Source organism: Leptonotus elevatus, chromosome 7, assembly GCF_054856555.1.
Source record: "Leptonotus elevatus isolate MCC_2025b chromosome 7, RoL_Lele_1.0, whole genome shotgun sequence".
In the NCBI taxonomy this organism is placed as follows: domain Eukaryota; kingdom Metazoa; phylum Chordata; class Actinopteri; order Syngnathiformes; family Syngnathidae; genus Leptonotus; species Leptonotus elevatus.
The window spans coordinates 21763756-21781471 of record NC_141245.1 but is presented as its reverse complement, the minus strand read 5'-3'; the positions used below and the strand labels follow the sequence as shown (position 1 = coordinate 21781471).

The 17716-nt window shown below is 40.3% G+C and overlaps 1 protein-coding gene across 17 annotated transcripts in view; it reads left to right on the top strand.

Annotated features, from left to right (window-relative positions):
* Positions 1 to 17716, top strand: part of ryr1b (ryanodine receptor 1b (skeletal)) — an 81442-nt gene that overhangs the window by 9315 nt on the left and 54411 nt on the right. For 12 of the 17 annotated variants that reach the window (XM_086080724.1, XM_086080721.1, XM_086080716.1 and 9 more), the window contains exons 3-27: positions 4383 to 4505; positions 4870 to 4971; positions 5297 to 5317; positions 8306 to 8380; positions 8476 to 8554; positions 8747 to 8859; positions 8955 to 9054; positions 9322 to 9418; positions 10090 to 10164; positions 10348 to 10504; positions 11023 to 11187; positions 11652 to 11773; positions 11845 to 12031; positions 12222 to 12357; positions 12436 to 12531; positions 12630 to 12748; positions 12822 to 12955; positions 14294 to 14535; positions 14640 to 14832; positions 15111 to 15327; positions 15445 to 15549; positions 15785 to 15888; positions 16301 to 16384; positions 16467 to 16626; positions 16721 to 16868. In XM_086080724.1, the coding sequence (XP_085936850.1) occupies positions 4383 to 4505; positions 4870 to 4971; positions 5297 to 5317; positions 8306 to 8380; positions 8476 to 8554; positions 8747 to 8859; positions 8955 to 9054; positions 9322 to 9418; positions 10090 to 10164; positions 10348 to 10504; positions 11023 to 11187; positions 11652 to 11773; positions 11845 to 12031; positions 12222 to 12357; positions 12436 to 12531; positions 12630 to 12748; positions 12822 to 12955; positions 14294 to 14535; positions 14640 to 14832; positions 15111 to 15327; positions 15445 to 15549; positions 15785 to 15888; positions 16301 to 16384; positions 16467 to 16626; positions 16721 to 16868 (3154 nt within the window). The remainder of the gene's footprint in view (positions 1 to 4382; positions 4506 to 4869; positions 4972 to 5296; positions 5318 to 8305; positions 8381 to 8475; positions 8555 to 8746; positions 8860 to 8954; positions 9055 to 9321; positions 9419 to 10089; positions 10165 to 10347; positions 10505 to 11022; positions 11188 to 11651; positions 11774 to 11844; positions 12032 to 12221; positions 12358 to 12435; positions 12532 to 12629; positions 12749 to 12821; positions 12956 to 14293; positions 14536 to 14639; positions 14833 to 15110; positions 15328 to 15444; positions 15550 to 15784; positions 15889 to 16300; positions 16385 to 16466; positions 16627 to 16720; positions 16869 to 17716) is intronic. The other 5 variants (XM_086080726.1, XM_086080723.1, XM_086080719.1 and 2 more) reach the window with 1 other exon arrangement.

The window sequence follows — 17716 nt, the reverse complement described above, 5'->3', positions numbered from 1 at the left end:
GATGTGTGGCGGGTGCAAGCCCATTGGGTCAGCCGGGCGATAACCCGGACATCCTGACCTTCACTCAGAAACTTCTCGGCTCTTTGGAACGTGGTGAGATTATCAAATAATCAGGGCGTGTGTTTGGCCCGCCGCAAAGTGTCAACCTTCAAATGCAGAAGGCGGCATCTATTAATAAAGCGGTGAGTTAAGCTCCAGAGTTTGCGCGGCCTCCGTGCCAGCTTACCCTGTGGTCAACCTGGACCATATTCACTCAGTGGGACTGCTGTATATTGGCTACAACGTGGTGAGGTGTGTGTGGCCACGTATCCAGAGAGATGGCAAAAGTACTCACACTCTACTAAAGTAGAAGTACAGTAATATGCTTGTATAAAAAAATATCAGGTAAAAGTACTTGATCTTTGCGACCAAGTGCACAATGGAAGGGTTCTTAAAAGTATTGCACTTAATAAAAACATGTAAGTAACATACATAATAGAAATTAAAGCAGTTTTTGCATCATTATAATTCAATGGGCATTGTACAGTATTGCACCTTCTTTTTTTTTTCTTTAGATGGTCACAACAGCGTAAAATGCGGTATTATTGGTCGTTTGTCGCAGGGGATAGTTGAATTTAAAAAAAATATAGTAACCCCCCTCCATCGCTGCAGTTACATTCCAGACTACCCTACAATAAGTGAAATCTGCGATATAGAAATACCCCAAAGGCATGTTTTTATAGCATTTATTGCACTTATTTTAATGTCTTTAAACAAACAGTACAGGCCAAAGGTTTGGACACACCTTTTCATTCAATACATTTGCTTTATTTTCATGACTGTACGTTGTAGATTCTCACTGAAGGCATCAAAACTATGACAATTAACAAACACATTAAGAGTTATGTATTTAACAAAAAAAAGGTGAAAATACTACAATAAATACATAACTTAATAGCCACCCTTTTCTCTGATTACTTTTTTGCACATTCTTGGCATTCTCTCGATGAGCATCAAAAGGTAGTCACCTGAAAGGGTTTTCCAACAGTCTTTAAGGAGTTCCCAGAGGTAAGAATGACAAGAGTATGCAAAAAAGTAACCAGAGCAATATTTTGAAGAATATATAATAATATAAAACATGCTTTCAGTTATTTCACTTTTTTTTGTTAATGTCATAATGCCACATCAGTTCATACATCGTTTTGATGCCTTCAGTGAGAATCTACAAAGTAACCCAGTCATGAGAATAAAGCAAATGCATTGAATAAGAAAGTGTGTCCAAACCTTCGGCCTGTACTGTACATTTAAAATAACACAAACACATTAAAAACATTTAATATATTGAGAGAGAGCAAGGAAAGCAATGGATATGACAAAATTATTGTACAGTGTTAACTAACAGTGTACCAATCCCTGTGTAAACAAATCCTGCCCCCGCCCCCATACACAATAAAAATCCAACCCAAAGATGTACATTTTAAATTGAATCTAAAGCTCTTGGTGTCTGTAGGTGTAAAACACAGGATGGTAGAGGATTGAGACGTTCACTAATTTCTACAGCAAAAATGAGAATGATCTTGAAATACTTCCTGTTTAAATTTTTAATTTTTTTTAATTTAGTGATAGAGAGATAGAACAAGGTAGTGTGCTACCACCTAGTGTAAATAACAAAATTGAGTTACTGTCAGGTTCAGTCAACCTACAACAATTAATAAACAATCGACAAGGAAGGAAGACAAGAGACTTATTCTTTTTACTCGCGAGGAGAACGGACAGAGATGTGCAAAGTTGCTGCTCTAAAGGTTTGGGGAACACACAGCAACAACCATCACGGATATGAGTCACTGTGCAGATAATAATACAGATGTGTCTTTCTTCGGCGCTGAAGGTTCCAACAGTCAAAGTTCAACAGGTCATCCGCAAAGTGTTTCAACCGCTATCTTGTGATAAAGGCACAGTTCCTGTTTTGCAGTTTCAAGAGCATGAGTCATGCTTTGCAATACTATAAGAGTGAATAGCGGGATAACTTATGTACATTTATTTTAACAGTTCAGCTGGTCAAAAAAAAATCTGTGAAATAGCGGTACCGTGAACCCGGAACCCATGATGGTGGGACTGGGTTCTACTGTATTGTTTTCTACATGTATTTGTCTTCAAATATAGTACTGCCGCAAAATTCATGTTAGTTGTGATATTCCCTCTTTGGCGTTTTGCATTGTGTGTTAGCATTTAGCCAGCAAATTTTCTTAAGGCAAAGTTAAGTAGTTTTGTTACATACCTAAAGTAATTCTCTCTGTTTTATGTTTAGTTTTATAATAAACTTAAACTGGGAGTGGGCAATAAAGAGCTTGAAGCCTCTTTTGAAGAATTGCCAAACTGCCTCACTTCTTCTTGTTTTGAAGGCCGCTGCAACCATCTCGTAACTGCAATTTTCGCTTGCAACTCCAGACAAAAATATCGCCAGAGACGGCTCGTTTCTTGAAAAAAGTTGTATATTTAGGCACCCGCGTAGTTACATTTGAATCTCATCTGTGATGTTATTGGTGTGAGTGGCCGCAATAATCCACTTGAGAGGCGGGCGGACATTTTGGGGCTGACGCGAGATAGATGATCGGGTGGTTGAGAAGGGGACACTCTTTGGCAAAGGAAACTCTCCAGGCCTGAGCGTTTACAAGGTCACCCGTCTGAGTCACTTTCCATTTCCCCGCTCTGCGTCATAAACATGCAAACGTCCTCGAGCCCAAAACTCTACGATGCACAATCACGGACGGGTCAAACGCTCCGAGTCTGAAATATCCTCAAGCCGAGAACACGACGAATGTGACAAATCTGAGCCGAAGTAGGCGAGAGGAACGTGAGTCAGGTTAAGTGGCGGATCTTCTTGCTTGTGTAATCGCTGAGCGCAGGCAGCAGCTGAGAATGCCGAGTGTCGGGTGGGGGTTTGACCGGGGAGGGAGTGTTTATCGCTGTCTTTTGCACCAGTCAAATTACTGTCTGTTAGCGCTCTGCTCGGGATGTGTACACACTTTGCGTCCTTCCTTCACCCGCACGTCACAAAAAACAAACAAACAAACAGTAGAACCAAACTATTCCACGGAAGAGAGAATACATTCAACCCACAAGATTTTGTGTCTTGCTATTCACACCTATTTATATTTTTCCTGTGGAACCTATCCACTACATTTGAAAAAATTACCCAACATTTTTGTGCTTTTCCTGTAAGACCCGATGCTGTTGAAGAGAGTCTTTGCATTATGTACATCAATGCACACTTCTGGTACATAAATTTGCAAGCCATTTATTTTTAAATATTGTAAGATGAGTTAGACATGAAATTAGGGTGTCGGTGTAAATGTAAGTACACATTTATTTTGGGTATGTGTGTACTTGTATATTTTCGAAAGCAATTCTTGAATATTATTTTAATCCTATAGGATTTTAAATGAGTTGAACTCCTACTTTTTGGGACTAGCAGTTCATGATGTTTCATTTTTTGAATATTTATACTGCAGATTATTTTTTTCAGATCGTGTTTGTTGTAGTGCACTATAAACTTCAAATAAACTTAAATAATACAAATATTAAAATTCATTAGGAGTGTCAGGCGATTAGATTTTTTAATCGCATTACTTCAATAGTTAACTTATGAAATAAAATGTACAATAAAATATTAAAATAACTAAGTGGAAAAAATAGTAACCTAATAATCATAATTTTTAGTTAAAATTAAAGAGCTGTACTGTACTGTAAAAAAAACCAAGTGTGATATTGATTTGTGTTGAGGTCAATTTTCTGCCACTAGATGGCATAATTGCATTTGTAAGACGTTGGTGACAGCTCAGTGCATTTTTCTTTTCATATTAAGAGCTATCTAATCTTTAACATGAAGTAACTTGTAAAATTCTGCATATTTTTTTAATTGTATAATACAACTTGACCCCAGTCTCCACAAATATACGCATTATTACTACATTTATTACTGCTAAATTTTGATGTGGACATGTCTGTTGCCACTGGAATTCCCCCAGTACAGGCTTACCAAGTAAGGGGCAGCCATTAATCACGTGTTAAAAAAAATGTTGGCGTTAAAGGAACTTAAAAATTAACTCAAAATTAACGCACTAATTTTGTCACCCCTAAAATTAATATATGCAATTATAAACATTTACTACCCAAATACTAGGAGGAGCAGATCCAAATAATGTCGATTATTTTAGCACATACAACGTGAATTATCAGACCTAAAATGACTTGTTGCTGATTTTGCATTTTTTTATTCAAAGATATTTAAATGACAAACATGGGATACGGCAGGAAGAATGGATCTTTTCCGCTTGTGTCAGCATTTCCGAAAAGCCGGCGCGTAAAGTAAATAGTATTGTTTGTGTGCTTTTCATGTGCAGGATGACCAGGTGGTTCTGCAGTGCACTGCCTCCATCCTAAAAGAGCAGCAGATTAAACTTTGTCTGTCCTGCGAGGGTTTCGGGAACCGCCTCTGCTTCCTGGAGACCACGTCCAACGCCCAGGTAATTCATTACGCGCCTAGACGAATCCTCAACGCTTATTGCGTAATACCAAACTCAGACTACATGATTTTTCTTTCTTCACATGATCAGTTGCCTTTTCTGGATAGATGGATGGATGGGTGGATAGAGAGAGAGAGAGATAGAGAGAGAGATGGATAGAGAGTGAGAGAGAGAGAGAGAGAGAGAGAGAGAGAGAGAGAGAGAGAGAGAGAGAGAGAGAGAGAGAGAGAGAGAGAGAGAGAGAGAGAGTCCTAAGATCAGCAACTTAAGTCCGACCCAAGTCAAGTCAGCTTCCTCTTGTCCCCATCTCTGCTTCTTCCGTCTCCAACCTGATGTTGCCTTCTTTTTTCTTTTTTTTTTGCAGAAAGTGCCTCCAGACTTGGCAATATGCAACTTTATTCTGGAGCAGTCGTTGTCAGTGCGCGCCCTGCAGGAGATGCTGGCCAACACGGTGGAGATGACCGAGGTAGGAGTCGGAAAAGGACACGGGGAAAAGATTGCAGTGGTGCAAAGGTTCTCGCAAAATATTTGCGAATACCGCATTCCCGCAAATATTGTTCGGCGGGTTTCAAGTGCAAATGGGGAAAGGTTTGTTTGGAAGCAGTTTTGTATTTTAGTGAACCCCCTATTCAGCTGTTTGCTGCTATGTGGCCAAGTAATGAATTGAGTAGATCACTATTTGAGGAAATACGGTATATATAATACGATTCAGTTTGAGAGTTGATGAAATGTAGGTACCATACTCATGCTGCATTAATTTCACAAACGTTTTTTAATGATATCCCCTTCAGGCTGTCGATTTGGACAAATGGGTATGTCTGTGAACGTCTATCTACTGTTTCTGTGTGTCTGTTGACACTTCCTGTGACATCTTCATGTTCTTGTCCTTACACATGAAAAAAGGTCTCCATTTGTGTCCGTTTCCAGCAGGTCTAATGTCCAAGTGTCGTGTGTCATCCGTTTTATTTAAGATCTACAAATGCCAGTGTGAATCACAAGTCGTTAATTCTGTGTTTTGATGTGTTAAACTTGAACTTGAGGTGTAGTGTGCTGCACTTCCAATGTTATCTGGTATTTAACATAATTTTTCCTCAGATGCCATATACTAGGGGTTGAACCGATTAGCTTGAAGTCAACCAATTGCTAATCACGTTTTTGGAGTCTTCGTTTTCCACTCGGCCATTGTACAGATAACTACTGCCTCGTCTCTTTGCTGCTGTCACCAGACTATAACGCTCTGTGGAGCAGCGAAATGTCCAGCCAACAAGATGACATAGTCTTGAGTTAGAACAGTGGTTAGTCTCGCTAGCTTCGGCTAATCCGGTTGCCGCTAGGGTTAAAAGATTCGTATTAGCCGTATTTCAGGACTGGCGGTGAGGATAATGAGGGCAGCAGCTCAAAGTGAAGTCCATCTTTGCCGCCATAATTATCTGTCCAATAATGCGTGGACTTTGATAACGACAAATGTATTCATTTCACAATATGCACCATACCAACATTACGACACCTAGTCGCTTTACGTACTGTCATGATTATTAATCGACGACAACAAATGTTCCATTTTTCAAACTCAAGTAGTAAAAAAAACACAAAACTTGATGTAACTAATTACATGATCACTATTGTTCACACATTTACTTCTAACTGTTTTAGTTCATTGCTAACCAACAGAGGTGGCAAATCCAGGTCCAGAAAGTAAAAACCCTGCCACAGTTTGGCTTTAGCTCCTAGTGTTAGCTAGCTAGCTAGCTCCCTAGCAGGTAAACAAGTACCATGGGTGCTACCAAGTTATCTATCTCACTCCCTAGCAGGTAAACGAGCACCCTGGGAGCTAGCTAGGAAGCTAGCTACGGAGCAAGCTAACTAGCACCTGAGGATAAAGCCAAACTGTGGCAGGATTTTTACTGGATTTAGCAACTCTGCTAACCAAAACAGCAGAACCTCAAAGTACAAATGCGGTGAGTTTTATCTCCCATTTCACAGTATTTGAGTTCTTGAGTTTTCTTTGTGAGATACTAAAATTGGTTTGATAATCTGAAAAAACAAGGAAACAAGTCAAGTCATTACTTGGGTTAATCTTGCTCAGTCTGAAATATGGAAATCTTCTGCTTGTGGTTGCAAAATACTTTTCTGTCTGTGATATCATCAGCACCGTGTCTCACCTGATGTCAGCAATATTTTTGCACAGTCATTGTCACGCCACAATCACATTAAGCTAATGTATGTTAACCTGCCTGCATGTTAAAAATAGAATTAGAATGACAAAACAAATGGAGGCAGTATGGAGGCTTATGCAATATAAGATCTCCATTTGCACCATTAGCTCCATGTCGGGCATCCCAGATGAAGATTAACAAGGCGAGCCCGAGGTTGAGAATAGCATGGCATGCGGCCCAGTGGAGTGTCCCGCCCACCTCTGTCGGAGGGGCAACAAGACACCCCCAGAGTGCCCCCCACTCCCAACACACACACACTGAGAAAGACAAGCACTGCCACCTGTCCTGACCAAGTTAGCACCATTGCCGACTGGAACTAACAGTGACGGAAGTACTTGATTTGACACCCATGCAACCACCCCCCCCCCCCCCCCCCCCATGTAATCCGTGCGGATTAGGAATTTAACCCTGCATAAAAGTCTATTGTCGCCACTGTTAGTAAAACAAAATATATATATTTTTTAACAATGTATCCTGGCATGGTGAAAAAATGATGCCGGTTTAAATCTGTTTTATCGTCATTCTTGTGATCTTTATTATATATTATTAACAATAATTGTTATTTTATTATGTACCCCCTAAACATACTATAGTAGATTTTTGTAGTACTCTTTTTTTAAAGTTAAAATAACATTTCTCAAATTTGTAATCAATTGCAGTATTATTAGTATTTGTAGTTTATTATACACATTTGTAACATAGCCTTAGCTTAGTTTATCCCAGATAACTGCGCGAGTGTTGGGGATACACGCTGGACTGGTTGCCAGTAAAATGCAGAGCGCATACTGTACGTATAGACAAATAACAATTCATACTCACGTTAACCAATGGACATTTTACTTTTCAATAAACTTAGCATATTGTTATATGCAAAGTACTCAGAGAACATAGGGTCATCCACACAGGACTGTGAGGCAGATGTCTTAACCACTAGGTCGCCGTGCTGCTCATAATAATATATTTTCATGGAATTGTATGTGTGTTTGTAATTGTATATGTAATGTAAGATGTATGTAATGTATGTGTATATGTATATTGTAATGTATAATGTAATTGTATGCACGGTATATATTCTTTGATAGCTCATGAACTCTCTTTTTTTATGGGCTGGGAGAAACCACATTGTTCTACTGTCTTATATGACGCATGTGGTGGCCATTTTGTTACCGTTCCCGATAAAGAAGTGTTTCCCAACCTTTACTAAGCCAAAGCACATATTTTAAATTCCATTAAAAAAAAAAAACAATCTTAGTACACACTACTAAGCAAAAAAACAACAACATACATATGCTGAAAAAATGATCTCATCTCAATTTACTCATAAATGTACTTCATCTTCCGTTTGAATGACAACAAGCGATACGCAGGTTGATTGTAGCTTCATTTCGTTTAACTGTTCTGCTTGTCGCTGTACATTATTTGCAGGAAATAAACTAATTCGAGTTAAAATGTGTAGGAAAAAAAGTTCTTTGGCGCAGTGGTTTGGGATCTCTTCTATAACGGACTTGTGGAAGTTGTGTGTTAACGAAAGTTATCCATTTAAAAAAAAAAAAACGTTTTTATTGCTTGTCTGTACTTCCCCAGTCCTCGCAAGGTGGCGGCCATCGCACCTTGTTGTATGGCCACGCCATCCTTCTCAGGCACAGCCACTCAGGGATGGTAAGCTAACCTTACACTTTTTATCTTTTTTTTTTTTTCTTTTTTTTTTACATCACACTGGATGTCGAAGTTCTAAATCCAGACTCCCTCTCCAGTACCTGAGCTGTTTGACCACATCCCGCTCGCTCACAGACAAGCTGGCCTTTGACGTGGGCCTCCAAGAAGATTCTACTGGTAAATAGGAGTTTTTATGCTTGTTTTGACAGTCAACCACTTCTTTAACTTATTAAAACACACTTTTTAAGCACACAATGAAAAGCTATAATGTAAAAACCCTCAAGTATTGCTATTAATTAGAAAAGCGGGTGATATCTATTACGGTCCCTTGTGAAAATCAAAAGTCTACTGACTCCGTGTTCTTGTCAGGCGAGGCATGTTGGTGGACCATTCATCCCGCCTCCAAGCAGAGGTCTGAAGGTGAAAAGGTCCGGGTGGGCGATGACCTCATCCTTGTCAGCGTGTCCTCTGAGAGATATCTGGTGAGACTCCTTGAAAAACATACAGCATATGGCTTTTTACATTTTTTATTGAGTTATTTTTGCTAAAAAACTGTCTTTCGTCCCTCCTCCCTCAGCACCTGTCCTACGCTAGTGGAGATCTGATGGTAGACGCCTCCTTTATGCAGACTCTGTGGAATATGAACCCCATCAGCTCTGGATGTGAACTAGTTGAAGGTCCAAAGTGCAAACACACGCGCAGATATATAAACATAACTTGCAATTTTCCCAAAAAATAACTTGGTAAGCAAATACTGATGTAATTGAAACTATGTGACAAAAAATGATTACAAATTAAATAAGTTGAATAATTGTGTTTTTTGTAAAGCCTTAGTAAAAAAAAAAATCGAAATACATTTTTAATCCAAACTGCAATTCAAATAAGTTTTTGTTGTCCTGCTTGATAGAAACAAGAGTATCAGACGTGCATTCTTCTGTTTTCAGGCTTCCTGACGGGCGGTCATGTTCTCAGGCTGTTCCATGGCCACATGGACGAGTGTCTGACCATCGCTACACCGGAGGAAGGAGAGGAGAAGCGCAGGTGAGAAGGCGCCAAACATTGGTGTCGAAGCAGAGGAATTTTTTTCCCCCCATTCTAGCTCCATTCATTTATTTATGTATGAATTAATTTTTTTTAAATGTAATTGTTTCAATTTTTTAAATATATATCAATTAAAACAAATTCTCTAGCTTTAACTCATTCAAACCCCAAAACGTGTAAATACGTTTTTCAGTACTATGTCCTTCACTGCCAAAAACGTATCTATACGTTTTTTGTGTTTTTTTTTTTAATGCAAAAGCATACAGATGGCTTTGATGCAGCTTCTGACATGAAGAGGTCGTTTAAAGCAAGATCAGCCAGGGTCATGTTGCAACAAGCTCCTTTTGCCAGTGTTTTCACCAGGAATGTGAATATTGATTGATTGAACTTAACTGTATTCTAATGCTAATTGCTGCAAAACAGAAACAAATATACTTTTTTTTCCTGACGAAAGAAGAGACTCTAATCTTTTGGTAGGTTTCATGTTTTTATAGCAACAGAGCACAAAATTCTGTGGGACTTGCAAAATCAGTCAAAGTCTAGTAAAACAGCCGGGAGCGAAGGGGGTTGCTTCAGTGAAAATGGCTGGGAGTGAATGAGTTAATATGCAACAAATGTTTATTTATGTTCATTGCTTATCATCTTCTATTGTATGTGTGTGTTTGTTCCAGGATGGCTCACTACGAGGGCGGTGCTGTTTGCAGCCAGGCTCGTTCGCTGTGGAGGTTGGAGCCTTTGCGGATCAGGTGAGTAGAGATGCATTAGAACACAATGTAACGTAAAGGAAGTGAATTTTCTTTCGTTCAGTTTATTTTAATTTTATTTTTTACCTCCCAAGCTACGGCTTGTGCACCCCCAGGTCCGGTTACCCGAGTTTGATAACGACTGGATTTAAAGATTTGTGAATGTTTTTCCTCCATTGCCTCCAGTTGGAGCGGTAGCCACTTCAAGTGGGGGCAAGCTTTCCGCGTCCGCCACATCACCACAGGCCGGTACCTGTGTCTGGATGAGGAAAAGGGCTTGCTGGTGTTGGATTCGGACAGAGCCAACACTAAACTATCTGCCTTCTGCTTCCGAGCCTCAAAGGTCTGATATGACGTTTTTTTTTCTTTCATGCCTGTATTTGTCATTCACTATTCGCAAAAAGTTGATATTTTAGGATGAACCGAAAATGCACTATAATCTTCATAGATAACCTTAATTTGATCTTCTCTAAACGTTTGAATGTCCAACTGTTCCGATGTGTCTCAGCCTGCCAGGCCCCGCCATTTAATCTTACACGCATTCAGTCACAGGTCCGGCACAGATACTACAGTACTTGTAGAACGTGAGAATGGTGATCCCAAGTGGACAAAAATAACGCCTGCACCTCACATGTATTTGTTATGGTAATATATACCATGAAGCTTTAAAATACAGTAAATGTAAATAATAAAACAAGCATTTGGTTGCTACTTCGTGGATTTCGTGAAGGAACAAGGGACTCCTGTACGGCATTTTAGGTTCATTCTGAAATTCATCCTCAAATCAAAAATATCCTGAATATTCTGTGAGTAGTGTTGCTCTCTGTTGATATATTTCTCTGTTTGGTCTCCACCGAGCAGGAGAAGGTGGACGTGGCTCACAAGCGAGACGTGGAGGGGATGGGCATTCCGGAGATCAAGTATGGGGAGTCCATGTGCTTTGTGCAGCACGTGTCCACCGGCTTGTGGCTCACGTACGCTGCACTGGACGCCAAAGCTGCACGTCTGGGAATGATGAAGAGGAAGGTGTGTTTGTTTATGCATATTTCAAGTCAAAGTCAATCCTAAACATTTCTTGACAATAATATGTTATATGTGACCTCACTAGTCTAAATATGACATTTTGATTAACATTACATTTGTGGAATAAGAGTTACGACGCAAAATACAGCCATTTTTATCCACTTTGCAGTGTGATTGATCGTTGCCTGAGCCCTGAACAACATTGATGTCATCTTCAGTCAAGCAGCAAGTGGCAAAATGGCCGCCCCTGAGATGGATAAAAATGGCTGGATTTTTCTGCATAACTCATATTCCACTAACATAACATTAACCAAAATACCATATTTAGACTCGTGGGGCTGCATTGAACATATTATTGTCCAAAAAATATTTTTGGGGGGGTTTGACTTTCCTTTTAATATTGAAATCAGAGTTCATTCCACTACAAATGTGACATCATATCACTAATATTCAATGATGTCGTCCAGGTCATCCTGCACCAAGAAGGACACATGGACGACGCCCTCACTGTGTCTCGCTCCCAGACTGAGGAGTCTCAAGCAGCTCGTATGATTTATAGCACCATGGGTCTCTTCAGACAGTTTATCAAGTAGGTGTATACACACACATGAATCTACTAAATCGTTTTTTAATTGCATTAACCAATATGTCTCGTCTCAGGGGTTTGGACTCTCTGAGCGGGAAGAGCAAATCTTCAGGGCCTTTGTCTCTCCCTCTGGAGGGCGTCGTCCTCTCCCTGCAGGATCTCATCTTTTACTTCCGTCCTCCTGAGGAGGAGTTGGAGCATGAGGAGAAGCAGACCAAGCTCCGCTCCCTCCGGAACCGGCAGAATCTCTTTCAAGAGGAGGTACGCGGCGAGCATGTTTCAGTGGCATGGCCGACATGTAGAGATTTTTGTGGTATTTGTGTAAAAAAGTCTGGTAGAAGTAGGACAACGTATTCAAGTCACTTACTTTTAGTACTGAATTGTACTTAAGTTGAAAAAAAGGAAACATACATTTTTGCTGTCAATGATCTATAATGTGTTTCTCCATCAGGGAATGATCACCATCGTGCTGGAGTGCATCGATCGGCTCAATGTGTACAACACGGCGGCCCATTTCTCTGAATTTGCTGGCGAGGAAGCAGCAGAGTCCTGGAAGGAGATCGTCAACCTCCTCTACGAGCTGCTCGGTATAAGAATTACTCACACTTCATAAAGACAAACAAACAGATGCATTTGACGTGATGGGTTTCCCCTCTTTTGGAAAGCTTCACTCATCAGGGGCAACCGCTCCAACTGCGCCTTGTTCTGCGACAACCTGGACTGGCTGGTCAGCAAACTGGACCGTCTGGAGGCCTCGTCAGGTTTGTTATTGGATTTATGGTTCACTGATGAAGCTAACAAAGTGCTATTGTACAATATTGTAATATTTTTTATTTACTTTCTGTAATTTGACACTCAGGTATTCTGGAGGTGCTCTACTGTGTGCTCATTGAAAGCCCCGAGGTTCTAAACATCATCCAAGAGAACCACATCAAGTCCATCATCTCTCTCCTGGACAAGCATGGACGGAACCACAAGGTGTTTTTTTTAAAAAGTTTTATAACGTCCTTAAATTCAATTGTACTCATATTTTTGGATGCGCCGACTGCAGGTTCTCGATGTCCTGCGCTCTCTCTGCGTGTGTAACGGTGTCGCTGTGAGGTCCAATCAGAACCGCATCACTGAGAACCTGCTTCCGGCCCGCGACCTCCTGCTGCAGACCAACATTGTAAATTACGTAACCAGGTACGGCTGGATTTACACTACAGATCCATGATTTGATGCCTTTTTACACCTAGTTCTGTTAAATTGATGAAACAGACTCATGCGACAGCACCCAAGGCAAAAGTCTCTCTGACTAACCAAAGCATAGACTATTAAAAATAAAAGTAGTCGGAATGTAGCTCAATGTAATCTAAATTAGACTACTCTTTTTTTTGCTCGCAAAAATACTTCAAAAAAAAAATGTGTTTCACTAAAAATACTCTGAAAAGTACAGTTTATATTAAAAAAATCACGATTCTCATTTAATACGATTCACAATCGATTTTAAATGTGCCAAAATCGATTTTATTTGAATACATTTATTTGTGTGTTCCTTTATTAGGCGCTGATAGAGTAGACAATATTTGTATTGTACTCTTTGCGTGTTCAATAAATGAATGGTGAGATTCTGGTGAAGAAGTCCCTTTGCAAAGGTATAATTATTCAGAAGCTTCTGATCACACAAAATGAAGACACTCAAGCCGTGTTCCGTTCAGATTGTGTGTCCCTCCTCTCTTGCACACAGTTATTTATTGAAAGTCAGTGAATACGAAAAGTTTCCCTCTCCCCTCCCATGAGCAAGTTCCCATGAGTACAAATCAGATTAGACTTGAACAATAGTAAATCAGCCTGTCCTTGGACTCTCTTCGACCGGACAGACTGGCACCAACTATACTCCCCTTAGATAATATAGAAAAGAAACTTGTTACCCTTCTCTTTCCCAGGCAAGAGAACAAAGGACTATAGATTGGCTTAACATATTAATTAACTGTTGTCTTATATTTATATCTTTATAACTAATATCCAAAACGGTTAAAATATAAATTGAAACTGAAAAACAATGTTAATAATCCAACAGAGTGCTGTCCTACACTTTTGGCCACTTAGGACAGTGTGGTTGCGCGTGTTCTGATACACTGTTAAGTTGTAGCCACATTAGAGAGTAGAAGGAAAAAGCCACTTTCAAGTAATGTTTAGATGCTTCTGTGTATACATTCCTGAAGCATTTTGAATGAACAGCCGTTCTTTTGAGTGATAAGAGTGCTGCGAGCAGCGCGCTAATTAGCATTAGCGAGTCAATGTCACTTTCCATTGTGCGTTAGCCTTGAGATAGCTACGTTCGATTTACAGCTAACCTCAACTGGAGTGTAATAAACGGCTTGATACTGTAACAATAGTATTTAGTATTGTTAGTGTGTCCTGTATTTATATAGCGGTTCACCTATCGTGGACCTTTTTATGGCAACTTTTTCTGTTAAACATGTCTGCTCTATTAATCATGATGATGATGATGATGATGATGCTCTTTTCTGTGCTCAGTGTCCGGCCAAACATCTTCTTGGGCACGTGCGAGGGTTCCACACAATACAAGAAGTGGTACTACGAGATGATGGTTGACTACGTGGAACCCTTCGTGACGGCGCAGGCGTCGCACCTTCGCGTGGGCTGGGCCATGACCGAAGGTTACAGCCCCTACCCTGGAGGCGGGGAGGGCTGGGGAGGCAACGGCGTGGGTGATGACCTCTACTCGTACGGCTTCGACGGCCTCCACTTATGGTCAGGTAAGATCGCACGTGTCAAGTTCAGGGCCAGATCCGGCACCCGTGTCATTTCCTGTTCATGAGCCGTGATGAGAGCAATAACGTGTTCTGTTCTCTCCAACCAGGCACGGTCGCGCGTCAGGTGGCTTCACCCAAAGCGCAAACTCTGGCCGCAGATGACGTGGTCAGTTGTTGTCTGGATCTGAGCGTGCCAAGTATCTCTTTCCGCATCAATGGACACCCGGTTCAGGGCATGTTTGAAAACTTCAACGTGGATGCCCTTTTCTTTCCTGTCATCAGCTTCTCAGCGGGAGTCAAGTAAGAGCAGTGTTTGTTTGTCTATTCAAAGTCGAGCTATGTCGTCTTATACATTTTTTTCATTGGGAGGCATTGATATGGGGTCTGATGTGGATTCTTAAATTTCAATCACTTTGAGGAGTAGAAATAAGCCAAACCACCAGCAGAGGGAAAGATGTGTTATGATAGCAGAAATGAGAAAAAGTACAACGATCTTTGAAATACTGTTAATACTGTAACTGACATCTCTTCATAGCTGCAGCATATTTATTAGCCTTCTCGCTTCCTGTCTTCTCCAGAGCTCGCTTCCTCCTGGGCGGTCGCCACGGAGACTTCAAGTTCATGCCCCCGCCGGGCTACGCGCCGTGCTACGAGGCGCTCCTGCCCAGGGAGAGGATGCGCATCGAGCCCATCAAAGAGTACAAGCACGACTTCAGCGGCGTGCGGAATCTGCTGGGGCCCACCCTGTCGCTCACCCACACCTCTTTCACCCCGTGTCCCGTGGACACAGTCCAGGTGAAAACGTCAAAAACGAAAACCTGTTTATTTTTGTTGTTATTATTATTATTATTATTGCAATTCATTATTTTAATATATATATATATATATATATATATATATCTATGGCTGTAGATTGTGTTGCCGCCACACCTTGAGAGAATTCGAGAGAGGCTGGCAGAGAATATTCACGAGTTGTGGGCGATCACCCGCATCGAACAGGGATGGACCTATGGCACTGTGAGTATGGAATTGGAGGAATGTAATAATTCAAATAAAAAGAAATAAATAACCATAAATACATTATATATATATATATATATATGTATATATATATATATATATATTTATCCACCACGTCAGTGGTCCCCAACTACCAGTTTGAGCCATTTGGTTTAAAAAAATAAATGAAAAAAATCATATTAATTTAATTATTTTTTTGCTGACGAGTTACTCACTGTCATTACTTTCACAGTTCAGAGATGACAACAAGAAGCTTCATCCCTGTTTGGTGGACTTCCAGGGTCTCCCAGAGCCTGAGAGGAACTACAACCTGCAGATGTCCGGAGAGACTCTCAAGTGAGCTTCTTGTTCTTTCAGTTAGTTGGAAGCTGGTGTTAGAAGACAACAAAGATACGGACTTGAGTATTTGCGACTGGGAATTTACGAAATCTAAACGACTTGACATTCTCTCCCTCGTATATAACAACATCGAGATTCACCCCCAAATCGTTATCTTCTACTCAAAATCTGTACTGATCTTGAATCCAAAGTGATGCAACATCGCCATCTACATGGATCAGTTAATCATTACAGTTTTTAAGAAACCTAAATCTCATTTCAGTCCATGTCTACCCGTTGAAAAATGTACTTGAGTAATATAGATGTTATGACAGTAAACAACTGGATTCTAAGCCAGTGACAGTGTGATGACTTGTTCCCATCTCTGGAAGTCAGTTTTGTTGACATCCAACTTCTCGTCCTCTCACAGGACACTCCTGGCTCTGGGCTGCCATGTCGGCATGGGCGACGAGAAAGCCGAAGAGAACCTCAAGAAAATCAAGCTGCCAAAGACGTATGTTGGCTAATATTTTTTTAAGGTTGTCACAAATTATTTGACAGGTGGGGGGAAAAAAACTGATGAGTCCCTTCTGTAGCTATATAATGAGCAACGGATACAAGCCCGCGCCACTTGACCTTAACCATGTCAAGCTGACACCCAACCAGAACCAACTTGTGGAAAAATTGGCGGAAAACGGACATAATGTGTGGGCAAGGGATCGTGTACGACAAGGTTGGACTTACAGTATAGTGCAGGTAAGAAATGTAGAAAATACAGTATATTACTAACGTGCCACGGCGCAGCGGTGGAGAATACTTGCGTTACATTATTTGTAAACATTTTTCTCAGGACATCCTGAATAAGCGAAACCCTCGTCTGGTACCTTACAACTTGCTGGACGAGAGAACCAAGAAGACCAACAGGGACAGCGTCAACAACGCCGTCCGCACACTCATTGGCTACGGCTACAACATTGAGCCTCCAGACCAGGAGAGCAGTGAGTCGTCTTCATACAGTTATGCAAGTGGTTCTTAAACTGAGGTCCCGAGACCCCGGGGGTGGAGGATGTGAGCCAAAGCTCGGCAAAATCGCGTGAAATAATTTGGGATCATTTAAAAAAAAAGTGCAAACCAATACAATCAATACTGTTTAATGATCCAATTACAGCACTCCTCTACCTTAGCTTTGGGACTATTAAATGAAAAGCTCTGACATGATTGTGACCTCACACTACATAGATCTGACAACCCGACAAAAAATTTGTTTTTTTTCTTAAACAAGGGGTAATATTATAGGAATAAAGTCAACAAAAGACATATTTTTGATACTAAAATCCCTTTTTTTCAGAGAATACAGGTGTATATTCTAGAATAAAGCCAAAAATATTACAACTATAACACGTTTTTGATGCTCTATTGTGGTGATTTAAAAAATGTGGTACTTAGGCACGTACTCGCTGGTGGTATGCAAAATAATTACGAGGTCACTTGTATTTAACTTTTCAGTACAATACATTTGCTTTTAATTTTTTAAGAAGTGTTTGTTTTAAAACTTTTATTTAGGCACATTTTTTTTTTCAATTTAATTTGAACTTTTATTTAATTATTTAATACTTAGGCCTACCATGCTACTGTGTTACTTTGTGTAAAAAAAGAGAACTGTTCTATTGTTAAAATATGACTTACGTCCACTTTAATATCACAATATTCTAATTTGGCCACAACTTTATTCTCACAAAATTACATCTTTTCATCCCAGCAAAATACATATTTGTTCTTATAAAGATTAAAACTTGTTTTCTCTTTAGAAAAAATATGCCCTCATGCTATGTTGCGTCAACCTTCC